Raw genomic sequence first — 18,788 nt, forward strand, 5'->3', positions numbered from 1 at the left:
GGCTGTGCTCAGCGCACCCTGCAGTATGTTTTAACGTCATAACGTTCGTCCCTTGTCTTACTATTAATGTATTAAACTTACTATGAATGTAGACATCGTGCAATAGCGCGATGTTTACATTGATAGTAAGTTTTAAAATTGGGTACTCAAGCTCCCGTACGAGCCTTATACTTTCTCAAGCCTTTCGCCATTGCCTTGTCCCGGGCGTTGTCTGTGTATTATCTCACAAATATCACATGCCTGTCGGTTCGTGTAATGTTAATTGTTGCGGTCGCGTAATATGTTGCGGCCGTGTGCACACGGCCGCTGCTTTACTTTCCTGTGTATAATGTATATAACAATATCATGAAGTATACATTCACAAGGTCGCAAAACTAATAAAATATTCACGCACCTACACTATAGCCTGTACCAATTGCGATTCTTATTTCAATCTGCCTGCCGTATTGTCTCGCCACCACCTCGCTGTCAAGGACAAACCGATCGAGACTCCGTAAACCGCTGCTTTAATTGTCTGTGGCAGAGACCACGTGCCCTGCAGCGTGTGCCATCCGGGGAAAATGCCGCTGTATTAGCTCGACGACGCCGACTCGTCTTGCATAACGTGTATACCTGCAACACCGGATGCAAGCTCGCACTGCCGAGCCGTTTATATCATCCGTACCTGGCTGTTCTGCGCTCATGCAGCTATGCACAGCGCACGCATCCATGACGGGCTCAGCGACGATGCCGCGAAGCAAGGACGTCTGCGCAGCCTGCTCCGCGCCCACCGCGCGCCAGCCGTTCGTCGTCTTCTGCGGCAAGTGCCTGAGGCAGTTCCACTGCAAATGCGTCGGGATCAAGGATGAGGACCACGACTTGGTCGTCGGCACGTTCAAGTGCTTCGCTTGCACCAGGCGTCACGACCCGGAGAGCGCCGCAGTCCTGGGCGGCGGCACCGCGGGCACGCCGGCCGTCGTCCGTGCACCTCATCACAAGCCTGAAGTCGTGTCGCCGACGGGCGACTCGGACCTGCTCCAAGTGGTGCGTCTCCTCTGCCGTAAAGTCGACGCCGTAGCGGCCGACGTGCGCTCGCTTAAAGACGACAACGCGTCTCTTCTCGAACGATTCGCCGAACAGGACGTGGAAGGCCAGAACCTCGCCGTCCACAGTAGCAAGAAGGGCCTGCTCTGTCAAAAGATTGACGGGACGTCCGCGGAGCTGTGTCCGTTGAACAACGCGAACGAAGTCCTTTGTTGCCAGATCGCGACGAAAGACGCGGCAGAACGTCTCGCTCCAGGCGGTGGCGGCAAGGGCGTGGTCTGCGTGGGGCAACGAGACGGTGCCTGCACCAGCGACGACTGCGAACTGTTCCAGCAGGTAGCCCTTCTTCGGCGGGACGTGGACGCCCTCGCGAGCGACGTGCGCCTGCTCAACAACGAGAGTGAGCTATTCCGGTTGCACTTGGCCAGAACGACGGAAGTTCTGGGTAAGATCGCGCTCGGGTTGGAGGACAGGCGTCCTGCTCCTCCGCTTCCGTGCGCGGCGACGGCGGCGAGCCCGAAAAGCTACGCGGCCGCTTTGAGAGGCGACGCCCGCCATTGTGTCGGAGGAACGGTTATCGAGAAACCTCCTTCGCCCACCAAAGAGCTCGAGTCGAAACGGAGCATCGCAACGGAGACTTCGAGAGAATTGGAAGGCCGCCGTGATACCGCCGCCTTGAAAGGGGCTCTGCCTCCGCGTAGCTCTTCTACATCGTCTGCGGCGAAGAACAACGCTCCCTTCTATAAGAAGCCCCGCGGACTTCCAGGAGGTCGACGCGGCCGCAAGTTACAGTCTTGCGTAGGAACGTGCCCCAACAGCGAGCTGCTGTCCGCCGCGCCAAGGCGTCCCGCCCGCCGAGCGCTGTTCGTCTCCCGTCTGCACGCGTCGACGACGTCCAAGAGCATCTCCGACTACGTCAACGGCGTGACGGGTGGCGCGTGCGTGTGCACGAAGCTGCCGTCCAAGCACGACACGTACGCCTCGTTTCACGTGGCCGTGGACGAGTGTGACTTCGAGGGCCTCCTGAAGGCGGAATTGTGGCCCGCCGGCTGCCTTTTCCGACCGTTTTACGGCAACATAAAGGAAGCCCGCTGCTCCGACTCTCAGAGTGTGATGATCGAGAAGTCGAAGTGAGCGTTCGGTCTGCCCGACTGCTCAGTGCATTTTGCGAACAATCGGTGCAATTAACATTTGCTTGTATGTGTGCCAGGCTTACTAGAAATCAGATGTAACCAGCCGGCTCTATTTTATCTCGAGTAAACCGTTTACCTCTTACTTAAATATTGCTTTCTGGTTGGCTTCGTTCCGAGTTTTCTGTGCATATTACGGCATTTGTAAGTACTGTATAGTGTTGTAATTAAGTATCCAAGCATATGCATGCATACTGACTTTAAATACGCACTTTTGAACCTAGTATTGCTGATTTGTTCGAAGTGTACTACAAACAAATCTACTATAGGGTGTACTAGATTCAAGACAATGATTCGATGCAGATATACCTATAAGGGTAATATCTCAGATATTCGGAGGCTCTCGTTTTCTGCCATTTACTGAGTTTGTAAGTCTTGCGTAGTGTTAGTAAAGTGTTTTGTTGGAAAACGTAGAAGTATGTCCATCATTCTTTTATTTAATCGCGTGGCTTGTCACGACGGATCGGACCCAAACAACGAAACCTATAACTGTTTGGCTAGTTGATCTGCAGTGTTGGCATGACAGATGGTCTGACAGTGCTTGTCGATAGTCTATTCCTTGCATCTTTGACCGGGTGCGCTCTTTATTATATTTTAATTATATAGAGCAGTGGTTCTCAGCGCCATGGATGTTTCGGGGACCCCGTGTGGACTGGTGGAAGTGATGAAGGACCCCTTGCGAAAAAAAAAAAAAGGGGGGGGGTCATAAATTAGCACAACATGCAGCGTGAAATAGGTGCCTCTTGTGCTTCGCAAGGCTTACATTACCTTGGAAAAGAATGGTCAAACTAAAGTGCCACGCCAGTTCGATTTCAACAGCTTGTCAATAAGCTGTGAGGTCTGCAGCCACATTCAACCTGTTTCTAGCTATGTTTGCTCTTCAAGTATGCAAGCCTGGAAAAAGCATGCTCGCGTGCATATGTCGTAGAAAACTGCAACAAATGCTTTACAGTCATCCCATTGAGAAAGGGGGAAACATAAGTCAGCTCCGCCGTAATGCAATGATGTTATGCGGCGAAGCAAACCAAAAAAAAAAAATCAGAAGGGGCCGTTGTCATGGGACATAGTGTATGACATTTTGCCGCTAGTGAAGCCAACACACACGCGAAAGGCACGAACACGACAAAATGTCATACAGTAACCAATACCAACTAGGTCAAGAAGAAGCTCTCAAGGATATAATGTGCCTCCAAAAAACGCGTTTTTTATTTTTATTTTCCCTCGAGGACGGGTTTCGCGAACATGGTTTCGCGGACCCCAATTTGAGAACCACTGACATGGAGTATAGACGCGGTAATATACAATCTACCATTTGTATACGCTTAGAAGCAGAGGGAGAAAGAATGAATGAAGGAAGGAGAGGCAGCCCAGGTTAACGAGATGCACGCCCGGTTTGCTACCCTGCACTGGGAAAATGGATTAAAGAACACAAAGAGAAATATAGCGACAGCGAGTAAACCACAACGCAGGCACGGCTGCACTGCAAGTGTATTAGTCTATTCTGACGTTGTTGTTTTAGGGGCGAATCACCTTAGGGTCGAGACTTGTCCGTTGTGCGTTGTTGTCCGTGCTCACGGCACAGCACCGTGTAAAATCGAAACACCAGGTTTAACAACGGACTAATGTCAATCATAATTGCGACAATATAAAACACCTACAAACACAAACCCTTTATACTAGTCGGCGACTTCAACGTAGACATTATGAACTTTAGGACCTATTTTGTTTTGTTGTTGTTTTTTAACATTCAGAAAGACCTAACTAGAAAGGCATAGGAGGAGCTGTTTGTATTTACCACGTTAAGTGTCGAAATTAACCCGCGGGGGAATGAAGGAGGACGAAAACACAACTTGACACCGCTTGTGTCCTTCCTCTAAAACGTGTAGCCCATATGCATATTACACTAAAGGACATCTTCGATGTGAAAATATTGCACTGCAAGTTTTTTTGTATTGAAGCCTCTATAATATATTCCGTGTACAATCTTCACGTGTGTCTCGCACGCAACCACAGACATCACGGTGGTTTCTTAAAATGAAGAGTAAACGTAATTCTCCGATACTTTTGGCTCCAAGAGACGTGACGTCCAGGTGTTTCTTTCTGACTTTCAGAGCGCATAGTACTATATGTGTTCGAACGTTTGCCTAAACGAGCCCATGTCGGCATTTCATATTTTAAGGCGGAACCCTTAGGTGCCTCATCAAACGCAGAAATTAACCGTCGGCGTCTGTGTCAACACGAGTGATGTAGAAAAGAAAAAATCATCATCACGGGATCACATCACCGACCGCCAAAATTTGCGACTTCATCGCATGACACCATCGCTTGGTCAAAAGTGGGCCGATTACGGAGGCAGTGCAAGACCAGGTGAGGCATAGAGAGAGAGAGAGAGAGAATAAAACATTTATTTCAAACAAGTTGAGTCTCTAGTGGTTGGACCTCCTAGTCCGGAAGACCATTGGCTCTTGCCGCCGTCCGGGCTCGGTCGACCAGGGCAGAAATTTACTTACTTCAAAGTGGCCACTCGAGCCGTGTCGCGGCCGAGCAAGCGAGGGTCTGAACACCCGCCAGGTGGCGTAGCTATGCGCCCTTCTACTCGTTAGTCAGCATCTCTAACAGCCGCCTTAGAAGGACCACCGGAGCGCGAGTTTAAGTTTTGCATAGGAAAACTTTTACTACTGTGTGAAATCCTCCACGTCGGCTCTACATCGTGTCCTGCAGACGTAGTTTAGTGCACTACCGCAAAATTTGGTAAAGCCTTTATGGAAAGTGTTCTCCTTCTACATTTGTTTTGCAACGCGGGTACAACGCAATCGTGTCAGATACACACGTATTCACGTAGTACATCAGGCATGGCTTTATAGCCCAGTGGTAAAGACACTCGCCTTCGCAGCATGAGGGCGTGGGTTCAAATTCCAGCACCGGAAAAGAAAAATCTCTCTTGTTTTGATCATTTATTTCCTTATGGCGATTATCGTCCCATATCTCGGAAGACATTGTCGGTCTGACCAGCCGCTTGTGGCGCTCAAAGCAGTACAGTAGCTCGGCCGTACGGCCATGCGGGAGTGTCCGCTCTTTACTTAAGTATACTTCTCTATAGGTGAAGTGCAGAAAGCTTGCAATGCCACCGATCCCGGAGGCAGTACAAAACCACGTTAGGGGCAGAAAGCTTTCGGAAAGGGGCGGTGCAGGATCAATACATTGACTGAGAAGAATCAGAAAAAGACGGTATTCGCCTTCGACTCATCTTAGGCGAATGCGTAGGGGACCATGTGAGTTTTTTTTTTTTCAAGTACACGGAACAGCTTTGCAGCTCTCCCATGGTAGAGTACTCGGTGCTCTTAAACCATCTTTTAACACATACAACCATATACAACTATTCGGTTGAGAGGTAGACTAGCTTCCTCACAATAGTCTTTGTTGAAATTTCAGGCCGGCTTACTACTCTCCTATAGTAGAGTACTCGGTAATCTGAATCTTCAGCGTTTCTTCTAGAAACATCGTAGGTGGTGCTGTTAATATCTCTACCTCTCTATCGCTTACCTTTCCTTTCTCAAAGTCGAACTGACACCAATCTTTGAAGCTCACAAAAATCCTAGCAATTACTAATTGATTGCTGAGGTTTTACGACCCAAAACGACGATATTCTCATGAGAGACGCTCGCCGTAGTGGAGGGCTCCGGACATGTCGACCACCTGGGGTGCTTTAACGTGCACCTAAACCTAAACACACTGGCCCCTAGCGTTTCGCCGACAACGAAATGCGGCCGCCGAGGCCGGGATTCGATCCCACAACTTTGGGTTCGGCAGTCGAGCTCGTATACGTTTGACTATCGCATTATGAATGTGTGCTGAATCTTTGGGCCTGATGGGCACTGCTTTGCATTCAGACTTCAGCAGCGTTAATGAGGACGCATGCGCGCATATAGCCTTGATGTGATCCCAGGCAAGACGATAGCGGTCGTGCGTGCAGAAGACGAGTGTACCGTTACAATAGCAGATTGTCGTGACGCTACAACGCCGTGCGAACGGTCATGCGTTAATTTTATGCAAGCGCTTACGCTTGACTTTTTTTTTTTTATTGGAATAACATAGGACAGTCGTAGATGTCGCCCTGCAGGCACGGCGTATAGTTCCTGTCAGCGGTTGACGCAAAGCTCGATTTACAGGAGCTGTCGGAAACTCCCGAAAGCAGCATCACTCTAAGAAGAAAAAAAAGAGTACGTGTGACTCTTTTCGGAGAGTATTGACTTGCCACGTATATGACTCTCTTTAAAGAGTCATATTAACTCTCTTTTGGGTCCCAGTACTCTCCGAAGAGAGTATAATGATCTCCAAAGAGAGTTCACATGCCTCTTTAAAGAGAGTCATATATGTGGCAAGTCAATACTCCCCGAAAGGAGTCAAAAAGCTTTTTTTTTTTCTTAGAGTGCAGCGCTCGTGGTCGTACAACAAACGACTCTTTTGAGAATGGTCCTTGCCGGCCGCCTCGCACGCAGGAGGTTACTATTGTGTTTTATTTCAGCGACAACCTAAGCTTAATATGGTATAGGTATGTGGCACTGTCTAACCCAAACATAATTGCATATATGCTCGAGCTAGTTAACGTTCACCGATTTCCGTGACTTCAAGCGCCTTTGCGATTTGAAGACAGTTAATATTACCGTACAGGTGTACCTTCGTGTCGCTGCATTTAGATTGAAATCGAATGTTCTGCAATGTTTTCTGGTGCCGAATGAGATATTGTACATAGAAACCACCAATGACATATTGTACATAGTCACGCCTCATTGTTGCCCGTCAGCCTACGCATTGTTAACGAGACACCTGTCGTTTGGGGTACGCATTATCACTGGAACGGAGAGCGGCAAAAGCACAACCAGCGGGAATGGAGGAACGCTACCGTACTGCCCTACCGTATTGGCGTACCGTATTTCCGTAACTTGCAAAACTCTCTAAGTCTGGCCTGTCCTGTCATGGCCACGCAGGTTTCGGACCATAATTACGGTGGCCGAGGACCCTTGATGTTGCATTCCGAGAACTGTTTACTTCCCAACTGCGACAGAACTTCGCTTCCCCTAATGGAGACCCCTGCGCCCGCCTATGGTTCGAGCAGCCGCTTGATTCGGCGCTGCTACGGTCCGCGATAGGCAATCGTCACCTTCCAGATTTGTCGCCACTGTTTGGCAACATGTTTCGGCAGTGAAAGTCACAGGTACTGCAGTGATAGTTGCAGTGTGCTCAATTGTGTTCCTTGTCCCGTTTGCATTCATAACGGTATCTCGTGAAGCTTATTGTCATGCTATATGATACATAGCCAAGTTTGTTCGTCCGATCGGGCTTTGCCTCGGATGGTCAGAGCTCACCAAGAATCGAAGACCTCGGGTAGAGGTGAAGGTGCTGTTTTTCAGGCTGAGCAACTTTGGTCTTACCATGTACATATTTGGAGTTTACAGAAAAGCCAGTTGCATGGGGTAGCAGCAGTTCGACTCGCAGTACATGCATGTAGTACGGCATAGAAACTTTTGCGAATAACTGACCGACGAACGTCACGCAGTGGTCGTAGTCGACGTTTCGTAGCCGACCAAGTGAAACGACCAAACAAGTTGACAAGCGTTGCGCCGGTAACATTTGATGCGTCGCGTGACACACATGAGTGGCGACCAATCGCGGTACCCAAGTACTTTGATTTGTCAGTAAGGTTATCAAATTTTAGTTCCTGGAACTTTTGTTTTGATTCGTTTGCTCGGTGCCGCATAAGGCAGCCGTCCTAGCCGACTCACCTGTGCAATCCGATCGTCCGCGCAGCCTTTCATAACCGGCACATCATAACGAAGAGAAACGTCACAAAGGCACGATGGCACAATATAAGGCAAGCTTGATATCGACTCCTCGGAGTTGCCTCATGACCGATGCGGGCTCTTGATTTGACCTATCCTGGTGAACACTTCCCCGTGATGAAGGTTGCTTGCTGAGTGTATCACGGCGTCTAAAACGCCCACCGAACTGCACAAGACGTTCGGTTAGGCCCACCACCCTGCTTCTGAGAAGTGAATCTGGAGACCCCGCGGGAAGGGATGCACTGCTCGAGCGACTCCTTTACACGTACTACTCGGACAAGACGTGCTGTATCCGTCGTGACGTCGTATATGGTATCACCGGCGGCAGAGTACCGCCGTACAAGAGACGAAGCGCAATTGAATGGGGCGTTCGGCCCGTCCGACTCTACAGAAGTGGGACCCCGCCTTCTTTCGCGCTTCGCTCGGCCTGGTATACACACGCACGCACACAGATTCGCGGGCTTCGCGCACTCCCAGCCGAGCGTGACGAGAAGTCGCGGGGCCGTGCTCCTCTCGACTCGTACATTCATCCTCCGCGGCGGCAACGTCGATCCCTCCTCTCTCTAGCAGTTTCTATGTCGTCCGCCAGGAGGAAAGGGAAAGATGCATTGTCGCTCCCATTCTCTTCTCGTAACGTCGCGTCCAGCTGTAGTTGTAAAGCGCCGCCTAGTGAAGCCACCGGATATCCTCCTTCAGCTGGTTGAGAAGTGTTCCGCCACGCGTTTCGCGGCGCTTGTCGCGCGTAGTGTATAGTTTTTGCCGCGTATTGTGAGAGGGGGTGGACTCTCCTTTGTTTAGAATGCGCGTCCGGCGCGTTCGCCTTAGATCGCTGACGTGATTCTGGGAGGACCACCTCCTTTCCGCAGTAACGACCTCCTCTCCCAAAAGACCATTGTTCCTCCCGCGGTGTAACAACGCTTCAGAAGCCGTAGCGGAAGGGCAATTTGCCGTCGGCTTCGTGCGTGCCTGCTCCGGTTTTTTTAAATGATCCCGATCCTCTCTCTTAACGCCGTATCCTCGATGGCGCGTCTTTCTCGCCCCCCTTCTTTCTTCGACACCGTGTTCATCTATTGTTGTTTTGGCGAAGCTGCGTGTATGATATGTTGGATGTGTTTGTTTTGCTTTTTGTTTGTGCAGCTAGGCTGTTCGCGTTCTTCGTGAGCGTGGAGCGTGACGACGTTCGTTTCCGAAAGGCGGTGGCGCTTCCTTGCACTCCGCGCCATCCACAATACCGTGCAGCTCTGGGAAAGGTAGAGAGCGTGGCTATGACCGACGCTTAGATGTGGACATGATTTCAAAGAAAGTCACCGACATCGTAATGGTTCGTCACAGATTAAATAACTATGGGGCTTTACGTGCCACTTCAACGATATGATTATAAGACACGCCGTAGAGGAGGGCTCCGGAAATTTAGACCACACGGGGATCTTCAACGTACACAGACATCGCACAGTACACGGGCCTCTATCATTTCTATCATTTAGCCTCCATCGAAGTGCGACCACCACGGCCGGGATCAAACCAGCGAGTTCGCCGCAGATTGGTGCACGCGACTTATGATTATTGACGGTAGTAGGACTGGTACTTAGCACACAGTCAAATCACACCTCTTTTTTTTTTTTCCTAAATGTGATCGGCTTCTCTAATTACGTCCTAGATGGGTTTTAAACTGGAGGCGTTGTCAAGTTCAACCGCGTTCTTGAATGGCGTCAATTCTAAATGGTCCAGAGGTCCGCTGCGGCCTCCGCGATTGGCTCAGAACGCCGGCATGGCGGAGTGTGACAGTGTCCACATGGTCCAAACTGAGTCATTTCATCGAACATCCATGGTTCAAAATGGATGCGCAGCGAGTGATCGGGTAGTTACTAATCCTGACGCTGCGTGATTGTCGAATTGCGAAATGTCGGCATTTTAAGCCAATCAGAGAGGAGGCAGCCCCCCGGCCCAAACAGAGCTTAACAGACAGTTTGGTCGCTTGCGCTACCTGCAATGATCCAGCATTGTAGGTAGCGCAACACTTTACGAAGGACGGATACAGAAAGGACGAACCACAAGCGCTTACTTCAACTAAACGTTTATTGCGAGAGGCGAATACATATGCGGGTACAAGGAAACAAAAATAAAATAAACAAGCCCACTTGCCAAGCCAATCATTACTCAACAGAAAGGAGGACATTTGGGCGTGTTGGTAGTTCATCGAACTTCAGAAACCATAGTGCACTAAACGACCATCAGACAAGATGAAGACAGGGCAAGCGACATTACCCGACAATTTGTATCATGCAAGCCATTATTTTAGTATGTAATGAAACCGACAGACAATTAGGACTTAATGAAGGCTTAATTGTCTGTCGGTTTCATTAGTTGTGTATAATACAGAAAGCGAGCCCCTCGGACAATTCCCCTACTATCGTACTTTTTTTAGCAAGTGAAATAGATGCTCCACTCACACATTCAATGTCACCACGTTTTATTTCAGCTTCCTCAACAATCCAGCCTTTCTGTATCCGCCCTTCGTACGCTACCTATACAATGATCAGTCAGAGCTGTCATAAGGGCGAATTCGGCAACGTGGCCGACTGCAGCGGTGTCCAGAACAGATACCCGGGGTAGCCAACGCCGGCTCTACTTTCTTCCTCGTTGAACGGTTTTAGCCGGCCAAAGTAGGACTCCCTCCTCCCCCTGTTGTTAGTTGCTATCTCGTCCTTCTCTCGTGATGCTTTTCAGAGCCACTTATGAGTCGCTGCTCGCGTGAAGTTAACGCCCGCTGCCCCGGCGCTGTTCTCGTTGTGCGACTTGCCAACGAGCGCATTCATGTTCGGCTCGCAGTTAAACAAAAGGGGTCGCGCGGCTTTATTTTTAGTGCAGAATGAACTTAGTGTTTCGTCTTGCGGGCTTCTGTGTTCGCTGCTGCTCATACAACGGTATGCGTCTCCGCTGTGGTACGGCTTGGCTGCACAGAGTGCAAAAAAAAAGAAAGAAACAGCCTAGTGAACAAGTTAACGGGGTCTCGTAAACATTACGGTGGATAGACAGGTCGTCAAACTCACTCATGAGTCAACACACTCAACCTCCCTCAGACTCAGATCTAGCCTTGCGTCGGAGTCTGGGTGAGTGCGGGTGAGTAATATTTTGGTGAGGTTCAGTCTGAGTGAGTCCGGTTCAGAAATATTTTAGTGAGTTTGAGAGAGAGAGCGAACTTATTAGAAGGCAGAGAGGCTGGCATGAGCTAGTGCGCTCTGGCCTGCTACTCTGCACAGGGTAAAAGGGGAAGGGAGAAAAAGAGTAACGAAGATGATGATGGGGACAGGAAGAGGTGATGCGTATGTACAATATAACCACGTGACACAGTGGACTTCTTAAAGTCTATTGTCAAGTCCTGTACTCTTGAGAAAATCTATAAATGCACTTGTAGCAGTCGTTGATGCTGTCTGGTCGGACATGGCGGATAATAAGTTAGTTTCAATTAGAGTGTTCGCACCGAAGCCGGCCAACGTTGAAGTCTGAGTCCGAATGTATCAGGTAGAGGAAAATTTTGGTGAGTCTGAGTCCGGTTGGGGAAAATTTTTGGTGAGTGTGAGTCCGAGTGGGCCCTAAGCGCGAAATATATTTCTCGAGCGAGTTCCACATTTTTTACTGACTTATGTACATAGTAAACATTTCTGTAACAGTGCATCAACTATAGTTCCGCTACTGTTTTCGTGCGGCGGCGTGTGACGGCGTGCCTGATACCGAACGCGCATGCAACGGACATCTGTTAAGACACCTGGGTTCGCTTTGATATGTGATAACTAATGGTTAGAAAAGGTTTGCTTACGTATCTCTCATCCCAGTATAGACCACGTATCGGCGCAGTTTTTTGTTTGTTTGTTTTTCATCAGAAACCGTACAAGGATTTTTTTTTTTTCGCACACTGTGCGTTTAGCAATGTCGTTGATCAAGTGTGTCTTCAGCTATAGTTATCTGCTCCAACGTTTGATTAAATGGCTTATCTACAATCTTTAGACTCGATTGAGAAGAAAACAAAAGAAGATGGCTTTCGCTTTCGAGTTGTGTGAGGCGAATCCATTATGGACCACGTAAGTTTTTATTTCTCACGTCGATTTATACAGGCCCATCGTCGAAGGTCATCCAGGAGTTCGTGACGACGTGATGCTGCAGAAAGCGTGACGACGCGATGCTGCAATCCATCGCATCGCGCGTTGACGTCATCACCAGAACGTCCTAAACGTGTACACCGTGACCGTATGCTACCCAGATATCGAGGTCATCAGTTTCTCAATGACCGATGGCGCCTCCGAATCACTGAGACATTCACGCTGTTTTCCTGTAGCTGCGACAAATACGCGAGCTACATTTTCGCCTCGCTCGTTCGACTTCTGTCATAATATTTTGCGGATTTTCTGCAGTTTAAGTGATTTCTGCGTGGCCGTGCATTGTTACTGCTCTGTGTACTGTTATGATACGAGGAAACTTTGGCTCGAAGAATCCCAGTCATATGCGTTTAAAAAGAGCGAAAAATATAGATTTGTTTGACTATGCATATCAGGCGCACACGTAAGTATGCCTAATTATGTTTCTGAGGTAACAATTTATTCAATTTTGTAAAAGCTTCTACATACATTCATATATCTATGATTGATGTAAATCTATCATTGTGGAACAACGAAATATACAATTATGAATTAAAAAATTCTGTGCCATAGATCCTTGATGGCCCATGTGTATGCTGTCCTTTTTAACAGCTTTTATTCGTTGAAGGATTGCTCACATGTTTTTTTTTTCACAAACACACATACACACACGCAAGCACAAACGATAAAATGCGCGCGCGTGCGTGGACACTAACACGAAGGAAGCTGGAGTAAAACCTGAAATCAAATATTCCAGATCTTATAATCCTTCCTGATTGTTGTTGGTCGCTGGCAGTTTAGTATACGGTCTCCTTTTTTTTTCTTTCTTTGCTTTTCTTCTCTCTTGGGCGGCTTCTCTAAATGTCCACAAGAATAGGAAACGCAGGAACGCTTAAGGGCTGCAGTGCACGGACCTGAAGGGGCGTGATAGCGGTGCTTCCCCTGGGGGCTCAGTCACGCACGGCTAACGGACTGCAGGCTTTTTTCGAGGTATGCACGTGTGCGTTCTCCTTTTTTTTTTTATCGTGGAGATAGTGTTCGTTTGGGGCACGATCTTGCCTTTTTACGCGAGCTTTTATGGTCGGCTGATCGGGGTCGCTGGACGGCCGAGTATGCCCATTCGAAAGGATTATCGCGACGGTGACCTAGTGTGGTTCCTGTAGCTGCCCCCCATGATGTGGAATAAGCCGGGGAAAAGGAAATAGACAGTCGTTAGTAGGGATACCACATTAGGTAGACCAGTGTGGCAAACTGTTTATGTTGGAGGCCCCTAGTACGTGCCACAACAATCCTAACAGGAGAAGACGACGACGACAAGCCAAGCAGGAGAGATGGCGGAGCCTGTTTCTATTCTCGTCTGACTAAATGGCTTCAGAAATATATAATTTCTGGACTCCCAGCATCGACGCCTGTGTGCCTGTTTTCACTCTACGAAAAACAAGATTACATGTTCCTCTTTCTGGCCAGTCCTGACTCGCCACATATTACCGTAGGTTTTTAGAAGCTAGTCTCGGTTCCTATTGCACCCTGACGTCACAACACAGTGTGGGGCTTCTCGTCACGTGCTCGCGCAAGATGCCGTGACGTTTTCACCACTTCTACGCTCAGTGGCTCCGTTGGTGGCGGCGCACAAGCGGCGATTTTGAATGTTACGGTACCTGACGTCATCGCAGCTAGCCATACTGGTGCGTGAAGTCATCAGAATTGACGCTGTAGCTTGACGTCACGATAGTGTCGATGTCAGTAGGTGCGCCATGGGAAAATTGACTTTAATGTCAAAATAACATGTTCTATCAGCGTGTTTACTGAGCTTCACACATGCACAGAGCCCGTGTCTGTATGCAGGATACTTGTATGACACAGTAAACTCACCTTCGAAAGTTGGTGTCAGTAGCCCTTTAAGTTCTGAAGGCTCGAATGCTGGTAGTGTAAAGTGACTAGAACGTATAGCAAGAAATGCGGAACATGTAGGCTAGAGAAGAATGACTAGGAATAAAGAACAGACACTGATGCATCAAGCTGCGAAATGATACTTTATCTTGGCACGATTTCAAATGCTCTTTACACGAAAACAAAAGCTTCGAGAACGCTGCAAACCATGTCATCTTGCGGGATGTTCACCTTCTTGCTAAAATTTTGTGAATGAATGCATAATCGGCTGCTTTGCAAGTCTGAAACCTGAAAGAGAAAGTTGCTTGCTAAATCGACCTTCAAAGCCAAAAATCAGTACAGCTAGAAACTATCCACCGTCTTCCATCACAAATGCTGTCCTTTACGGACCATTTCTTTGCACACTCTGATGAACTCCTTAAGATGTCTCTTGGCAGATTTCCGGGCATTTGTTCCTAATGAAATGAACCGTGTAGTTGTCGTTATTGCTCGTGCCGCGTCTCCGGGATTGGCTTCCTAAAACAAATGTTTTTCACAACCTTCAGCTTTCCCTCCATATCGACACCCCACACATGCACCACATATTAGGCCATCACGGTACCGAGTCAAACTGGCGGTGCTTTCAGCCTGTTTTAGTACCCCTCCTATCGCGTTTATTGAACAAGTCAGGGCGAACCCAAATATTCATTCAGGTAACGTGTGTACGACCACGTAGATTCGTTTTTATGCTACGTAAGTATCAAGACAACCTGCGAAGTTCAGGAGAAGATAGAGGCCCGAAGAGATGAAAAATCCTTGAACATGGGCAGTCGCTGGAGCCAACGTTCGGACAAACGGTTTTGTCTTTTCTTCAAGGTGGCAACCTTGAAGAAGTCTTGGGTGTGTCCAGATAAGATCGAACACGAGGTCCTGGTCACCATTCCCGATTGTGATGAAATTTACTGTAGGTCTAGGCATTACACCCAGAACAATGGTTTCGCAGTTAGTCTTGCGAACAAAAATTTTGTTCGCCTGAAAAAAAATATATAAATTTTGGCCGCAAAAAACGCTTTTCGGCCAATTTCGCGATTTCTGAATTTTGAGCACACCTAGGAAAAAAACGGTGCGCTTCTTCGTCACAATATTTATTCTCCTTAAAGAACAAGTGAAATACAATCTTATGAGTCTATTATTTTCCTTTCTTGTCGAAGCATTTTTAAAGAAAAAAATCACAAACTTGGCAAATCGCACAAAATACCTCTATTTCAGGAATTTATTGCTGCAAGCAAGTTCAAGTGAGGATAATGAAAATCGGTACATATTAACTTTGATACTTTCGTTCTCTTTTAAAATAATTTGTGTGGTTTTATCGTGCTCCGTTTTACTCGATAATTGGGCTGAAACGTAAGTGATTTACCAAAAACGCCGAACTTTGGAAATCATTTTCTCAAAAAGGCCATTTTTAATTTTTTTTTAAATCCCTCTGATTGAAGTCAAGGACGTCATCTACCATTGTGCAGAAAAAAACGTTGCATTATTTTGGTTGCTGACAAGTTATAGTGCGTCAAATGTGACCATGCCACCCTAGCGGCCGCGTCGTTCGTTATGGACTGAAACTCGTATATAAGTTGCTAAAAATACTTGTACGTGGCATAATCACAAATCAGCAGCTCCACACCAACAAATGCGCAGCCCTGTGTCATGGTTAAGCAAGCTTTGTCTTGGGATCAGCCGCTTGACAAACCCGCAGCAGCGGCTGCTCGATGCGGCGGGCACTCACATTACATGAGTACCACTTCGACGGCGGATGAGCTCCGCTGGCGCGCCAAACTACGATCAGAGGACAAACGAGTGAGGGAATGCATCACATTGAAAGTTAAAGGCCGTTAAGTGCCAACAAATCTCATAATATGCAACGAAAACTCTGCCGGCGATTTCCCAGTGAGCGCCTCCAGTAGTGCGCTCATGTGTTACTTTCTCTCTTCGGATGGCCTAAATATAATTAGGTTCATTCTATGAGCAACATATGGCACAAAAGAAAGCCATTGACATCTAAAGAAAGCTGTCATACGTGCTTCCGATGGTCGAGCAACTCAAACTGCAGTTGTTCATCTCGTGCCAGAACACTTGTGTCAGCCGGCTGTGAAAAGAAGTGTGTCCAAGTCCTTTACTTCATTAAAGAACCGCTTTTACAATACTGTATTGTTGTGCCTCCGCAGATAGAATATTCAACGCAAGTCGAGCGTTTATCACGATATCATGCGGCTTCGGGCATAACAGCAGGGGGAAAAAATACATCCGTGCTGTATTGAAGGCGCCGGCAGAGTTTTCGTTGCATATTATGTCATTTGTTGGCACTTTACGGCCTTTAACTTTCACAGTGATGCATTCATTCTCTCGTTTGTTCTCTGAGCATAGTTTGGCGCTCAAGCGGAGTTCATCCGCAGTCGAAGCGGCACTCATGTAATGTGAGTGCCCGCAGCATCGAGCGGCCGCTGCTGCGGGTTTGTCAAGCGGCTGATCCCAAGACAAAGCTTGCTGAATCATGACACCGGGCATCGCATTTCTTGGTGAGGAGCTGCTGATTTGTGATTATGTCACGTACAAGTATTTTTAGGAACTTATATCCGAGTTTCGGCCCATAAAGAACGACGCGGCCGCTAGGCTGGCATGGTCACATTTGACGCACTATAACTTATTAGCAACCAAAATAATGCAACGTTTTTTTCTGCAAAATGGTGGATGACGTCCTTAACTTCAATCAGAGGGATTTTTAAAAAAATTAAAAATGGTCTTTTTGAGAAAATGATTTTCAAAGTTCGGCGTTTTTGGTAAATCACTTACGTTTCAGCCCAATTATCGAGTAAAACGGAGCACGATAAAGCCACGCAAATTATTTTAAAAGAGAGCGAAAGTATCAAAGTTAATATGTACCGATTTTCATTTTCCTCACTTTAACTTGTTTGCAGCAATAAATTCCTGAACTAGAGGTATTTTGTGCGATTTGCCAAGTTTGTGATTTTTTTCTTCAAAAGTGCTTCGACAAGCAAGGGAAATAATAGACTCATAAGATTGTATTTCACTTCTTCTTTAAGGGAAATAAATATTGTGGCGAAGAAGTGCACCGTTTTTTTCCTAGGTGCGCTCAAAATTCAGAAATCGCGAAATTAGCGGAAAAGCGTTTTTTGCGGCCAAAAATTGTATATTTTTTTTCGGGCGAACAAAATTTTTTTCCGCAAAACTACCTGCGAAACCAATGTTCTGGGTGTAATGCCTAGACCTACAGTAAATTTCATCACAATCGGGAATGGTGACCGGGACCTCGTGTTCGATCTTATCTGGACACACCCTCTTGTCTTCTTCAACGCAGCAACCTTGGAGAGGACAGGACCACAGGTCGAAATGTTGGCTCCAGCGACAATCCCTGTTCAAGCATTTTTAATCTCTTCAAGACAACGTGTCGCCACCTGCATGACACTGTACAGCATAAAATCTAAATTTCTCCAATCATTCCCTGCCGGACGCACCTATAGTCTCGTAATCTTGTCGCGACTCCACAACGGTGTTATTGCGTTTCTTGAGATCCATCGGCCTGCGTGACCACTATGTGAAGTACTGAGTAACGAATGCTTCAGCACGTACGTTGGAGCGTGTTTGCTTGGTGTGCACTTTTCATTCCTTGTGCAGGGTAGCCAACTACTGGCTAAACCTAATTAACAACCGTGCCTTTCTCACAGATATTTCTCTCTGTCGGTGGATACTATGATCACTTGGCCATGTAGGTGCTTCGTGTAATCTTGAGTGCTTCCCAAGGTTACACGAGGGCGAACCTTGAGTTCACCGAAGGTTGACCCAAGGTTACATTGGTTGAACACCGTCACAAGTAAGCGCACAACAAGTGATGGTCTGTGTCATTTCACGCTTCAGCGCTAAGACGATTCATGAACAGCGCCCGGTTACGCTTGCTTACTATTGAATGTACAGGTAGTGTGGACGTGGCTGTAGCGAGCCTCCGAGCGTGTGCTCTGGCGCCCTGCGTAGACGAGTGCACAAAGGTGATCAGCATGCAACTCGTGATCAGCATGCAACCGGACGGAGACCGCGTACCGTGCACCGTGTACGCCGACAACACTAGCGATTCTCTATGGACGAGTAGCACGTCGGCCTGGCCACCAACATTTCCTTTTCGTAATTTCCTCTACGACTGAATCCCAGCTACGAAGAAGTTTGAGCAAGACTAGAAGAGGAGTCCCGTTGTCCGGACGGAGACGCACTGTCCTCGCGGTCCGTGCCCGAGTCCTCGTCGCCGCTGACGCTCACTGTGACGATGCGCGGCACCACCCCGCTGGTCTCTCGGACACCCGCCTTCGCCTGCTTTAGCGGCAACAGGCTAGCGGATTCCGCCTCTTGTTGCTGCGGCTTGCACAGAAGCGTGATCACGCCGGCGGCTGTCTGGACCGCCAGCGAAGTCCACGGCGCCGGCGCCGCCGCTTCCTTCGACGTCCGGGCCGGTCTCCTGGAAGGTCCCGACGACGTCCTTCGGAGCTTCGGCGACGCGGCTTCCGCCGCGAGTCTTTGACTGGCGTCGTTCGATCACGAGGAACTTGCCTTCGCGTCCCGGCTAGGGGACCCGCTCTTGTCTTTGCTAGGCTTGCCAGTCATCTTCGGGCCGTCTTGCTGCTGAGGCTGGGCGAGGTTTGTCGAGGATCGGGAAGTAGTCATCGACCTTGTCC

The 18,788-nt window shown here is 48.2% G+C and overlaps 2 protein-coding genes across 2 annotated transcripts in view; one reads left to right on the forward strand and one right to left on the reverse strand.

Moving 5' to 3' along the window:
• The first annotated feature begins 592 nt into the window (after positions 1-592).
• On the forward strand, positions 593-2,616 carry LOC119374678 (uncharacterized). Its single transcript, XM_037644851.2, has one exon. It carries the CDS (start codon positions 625-627, stop codon positions 2,155-2,157), a length of 1,533 nt encoding a protein of 510 aa, XP_037500779.2. The 5' UTR covers positions 593-624; the 3' UTR covers positions 2,158-2,616.
• A 14,773-nt stretch (positions 2,617-17,389) lies between these two features.
• Positions 17,390-18,788, reverse strand: part of LOC119373575 (uncharacterized) — a 36,136-nt gene continuing 34,737 nt past the window's right edge. Inside the window, exon 7 of the mRNA XM_037643637.2 lies at positions 17,390-18,787. Within this exon, the coding sequence (XP_037499565.1) occupies positions 18,649-18,787 (139 nt within the window). The 3' untranslated portion in view covers positions 17,390-18,648. The remainder of the gene's footprint in view (position 18,788) is intronic.

The sequence above is a fragment of the Rhipicephalus sanguineus genome, chromosome 11, assembly GCF_013339695.2.
Source record: "Rhipicephalus sanguineus isolate Rsan-2018 chromosome 11, BIME_Rsan_1.4, whole genome shotgun sequence".
Taxonomy (NCBI): Eukaryota; Metazoa; Arthropoda; class Arachnida; order Ixodida; family Ixodidae; genus Rhipicephalus; species Rhipicephalus sanguineus.

Excerpts from the sequence above, each read along its gene's own strand:
- LOC119374678 (XM_037644851.2), top strand. The coding sequence starts at position 625 with ATGCAAGCTCGCACTGCCGAGCCGTTTATATCATCCGTACCTGGCTGT.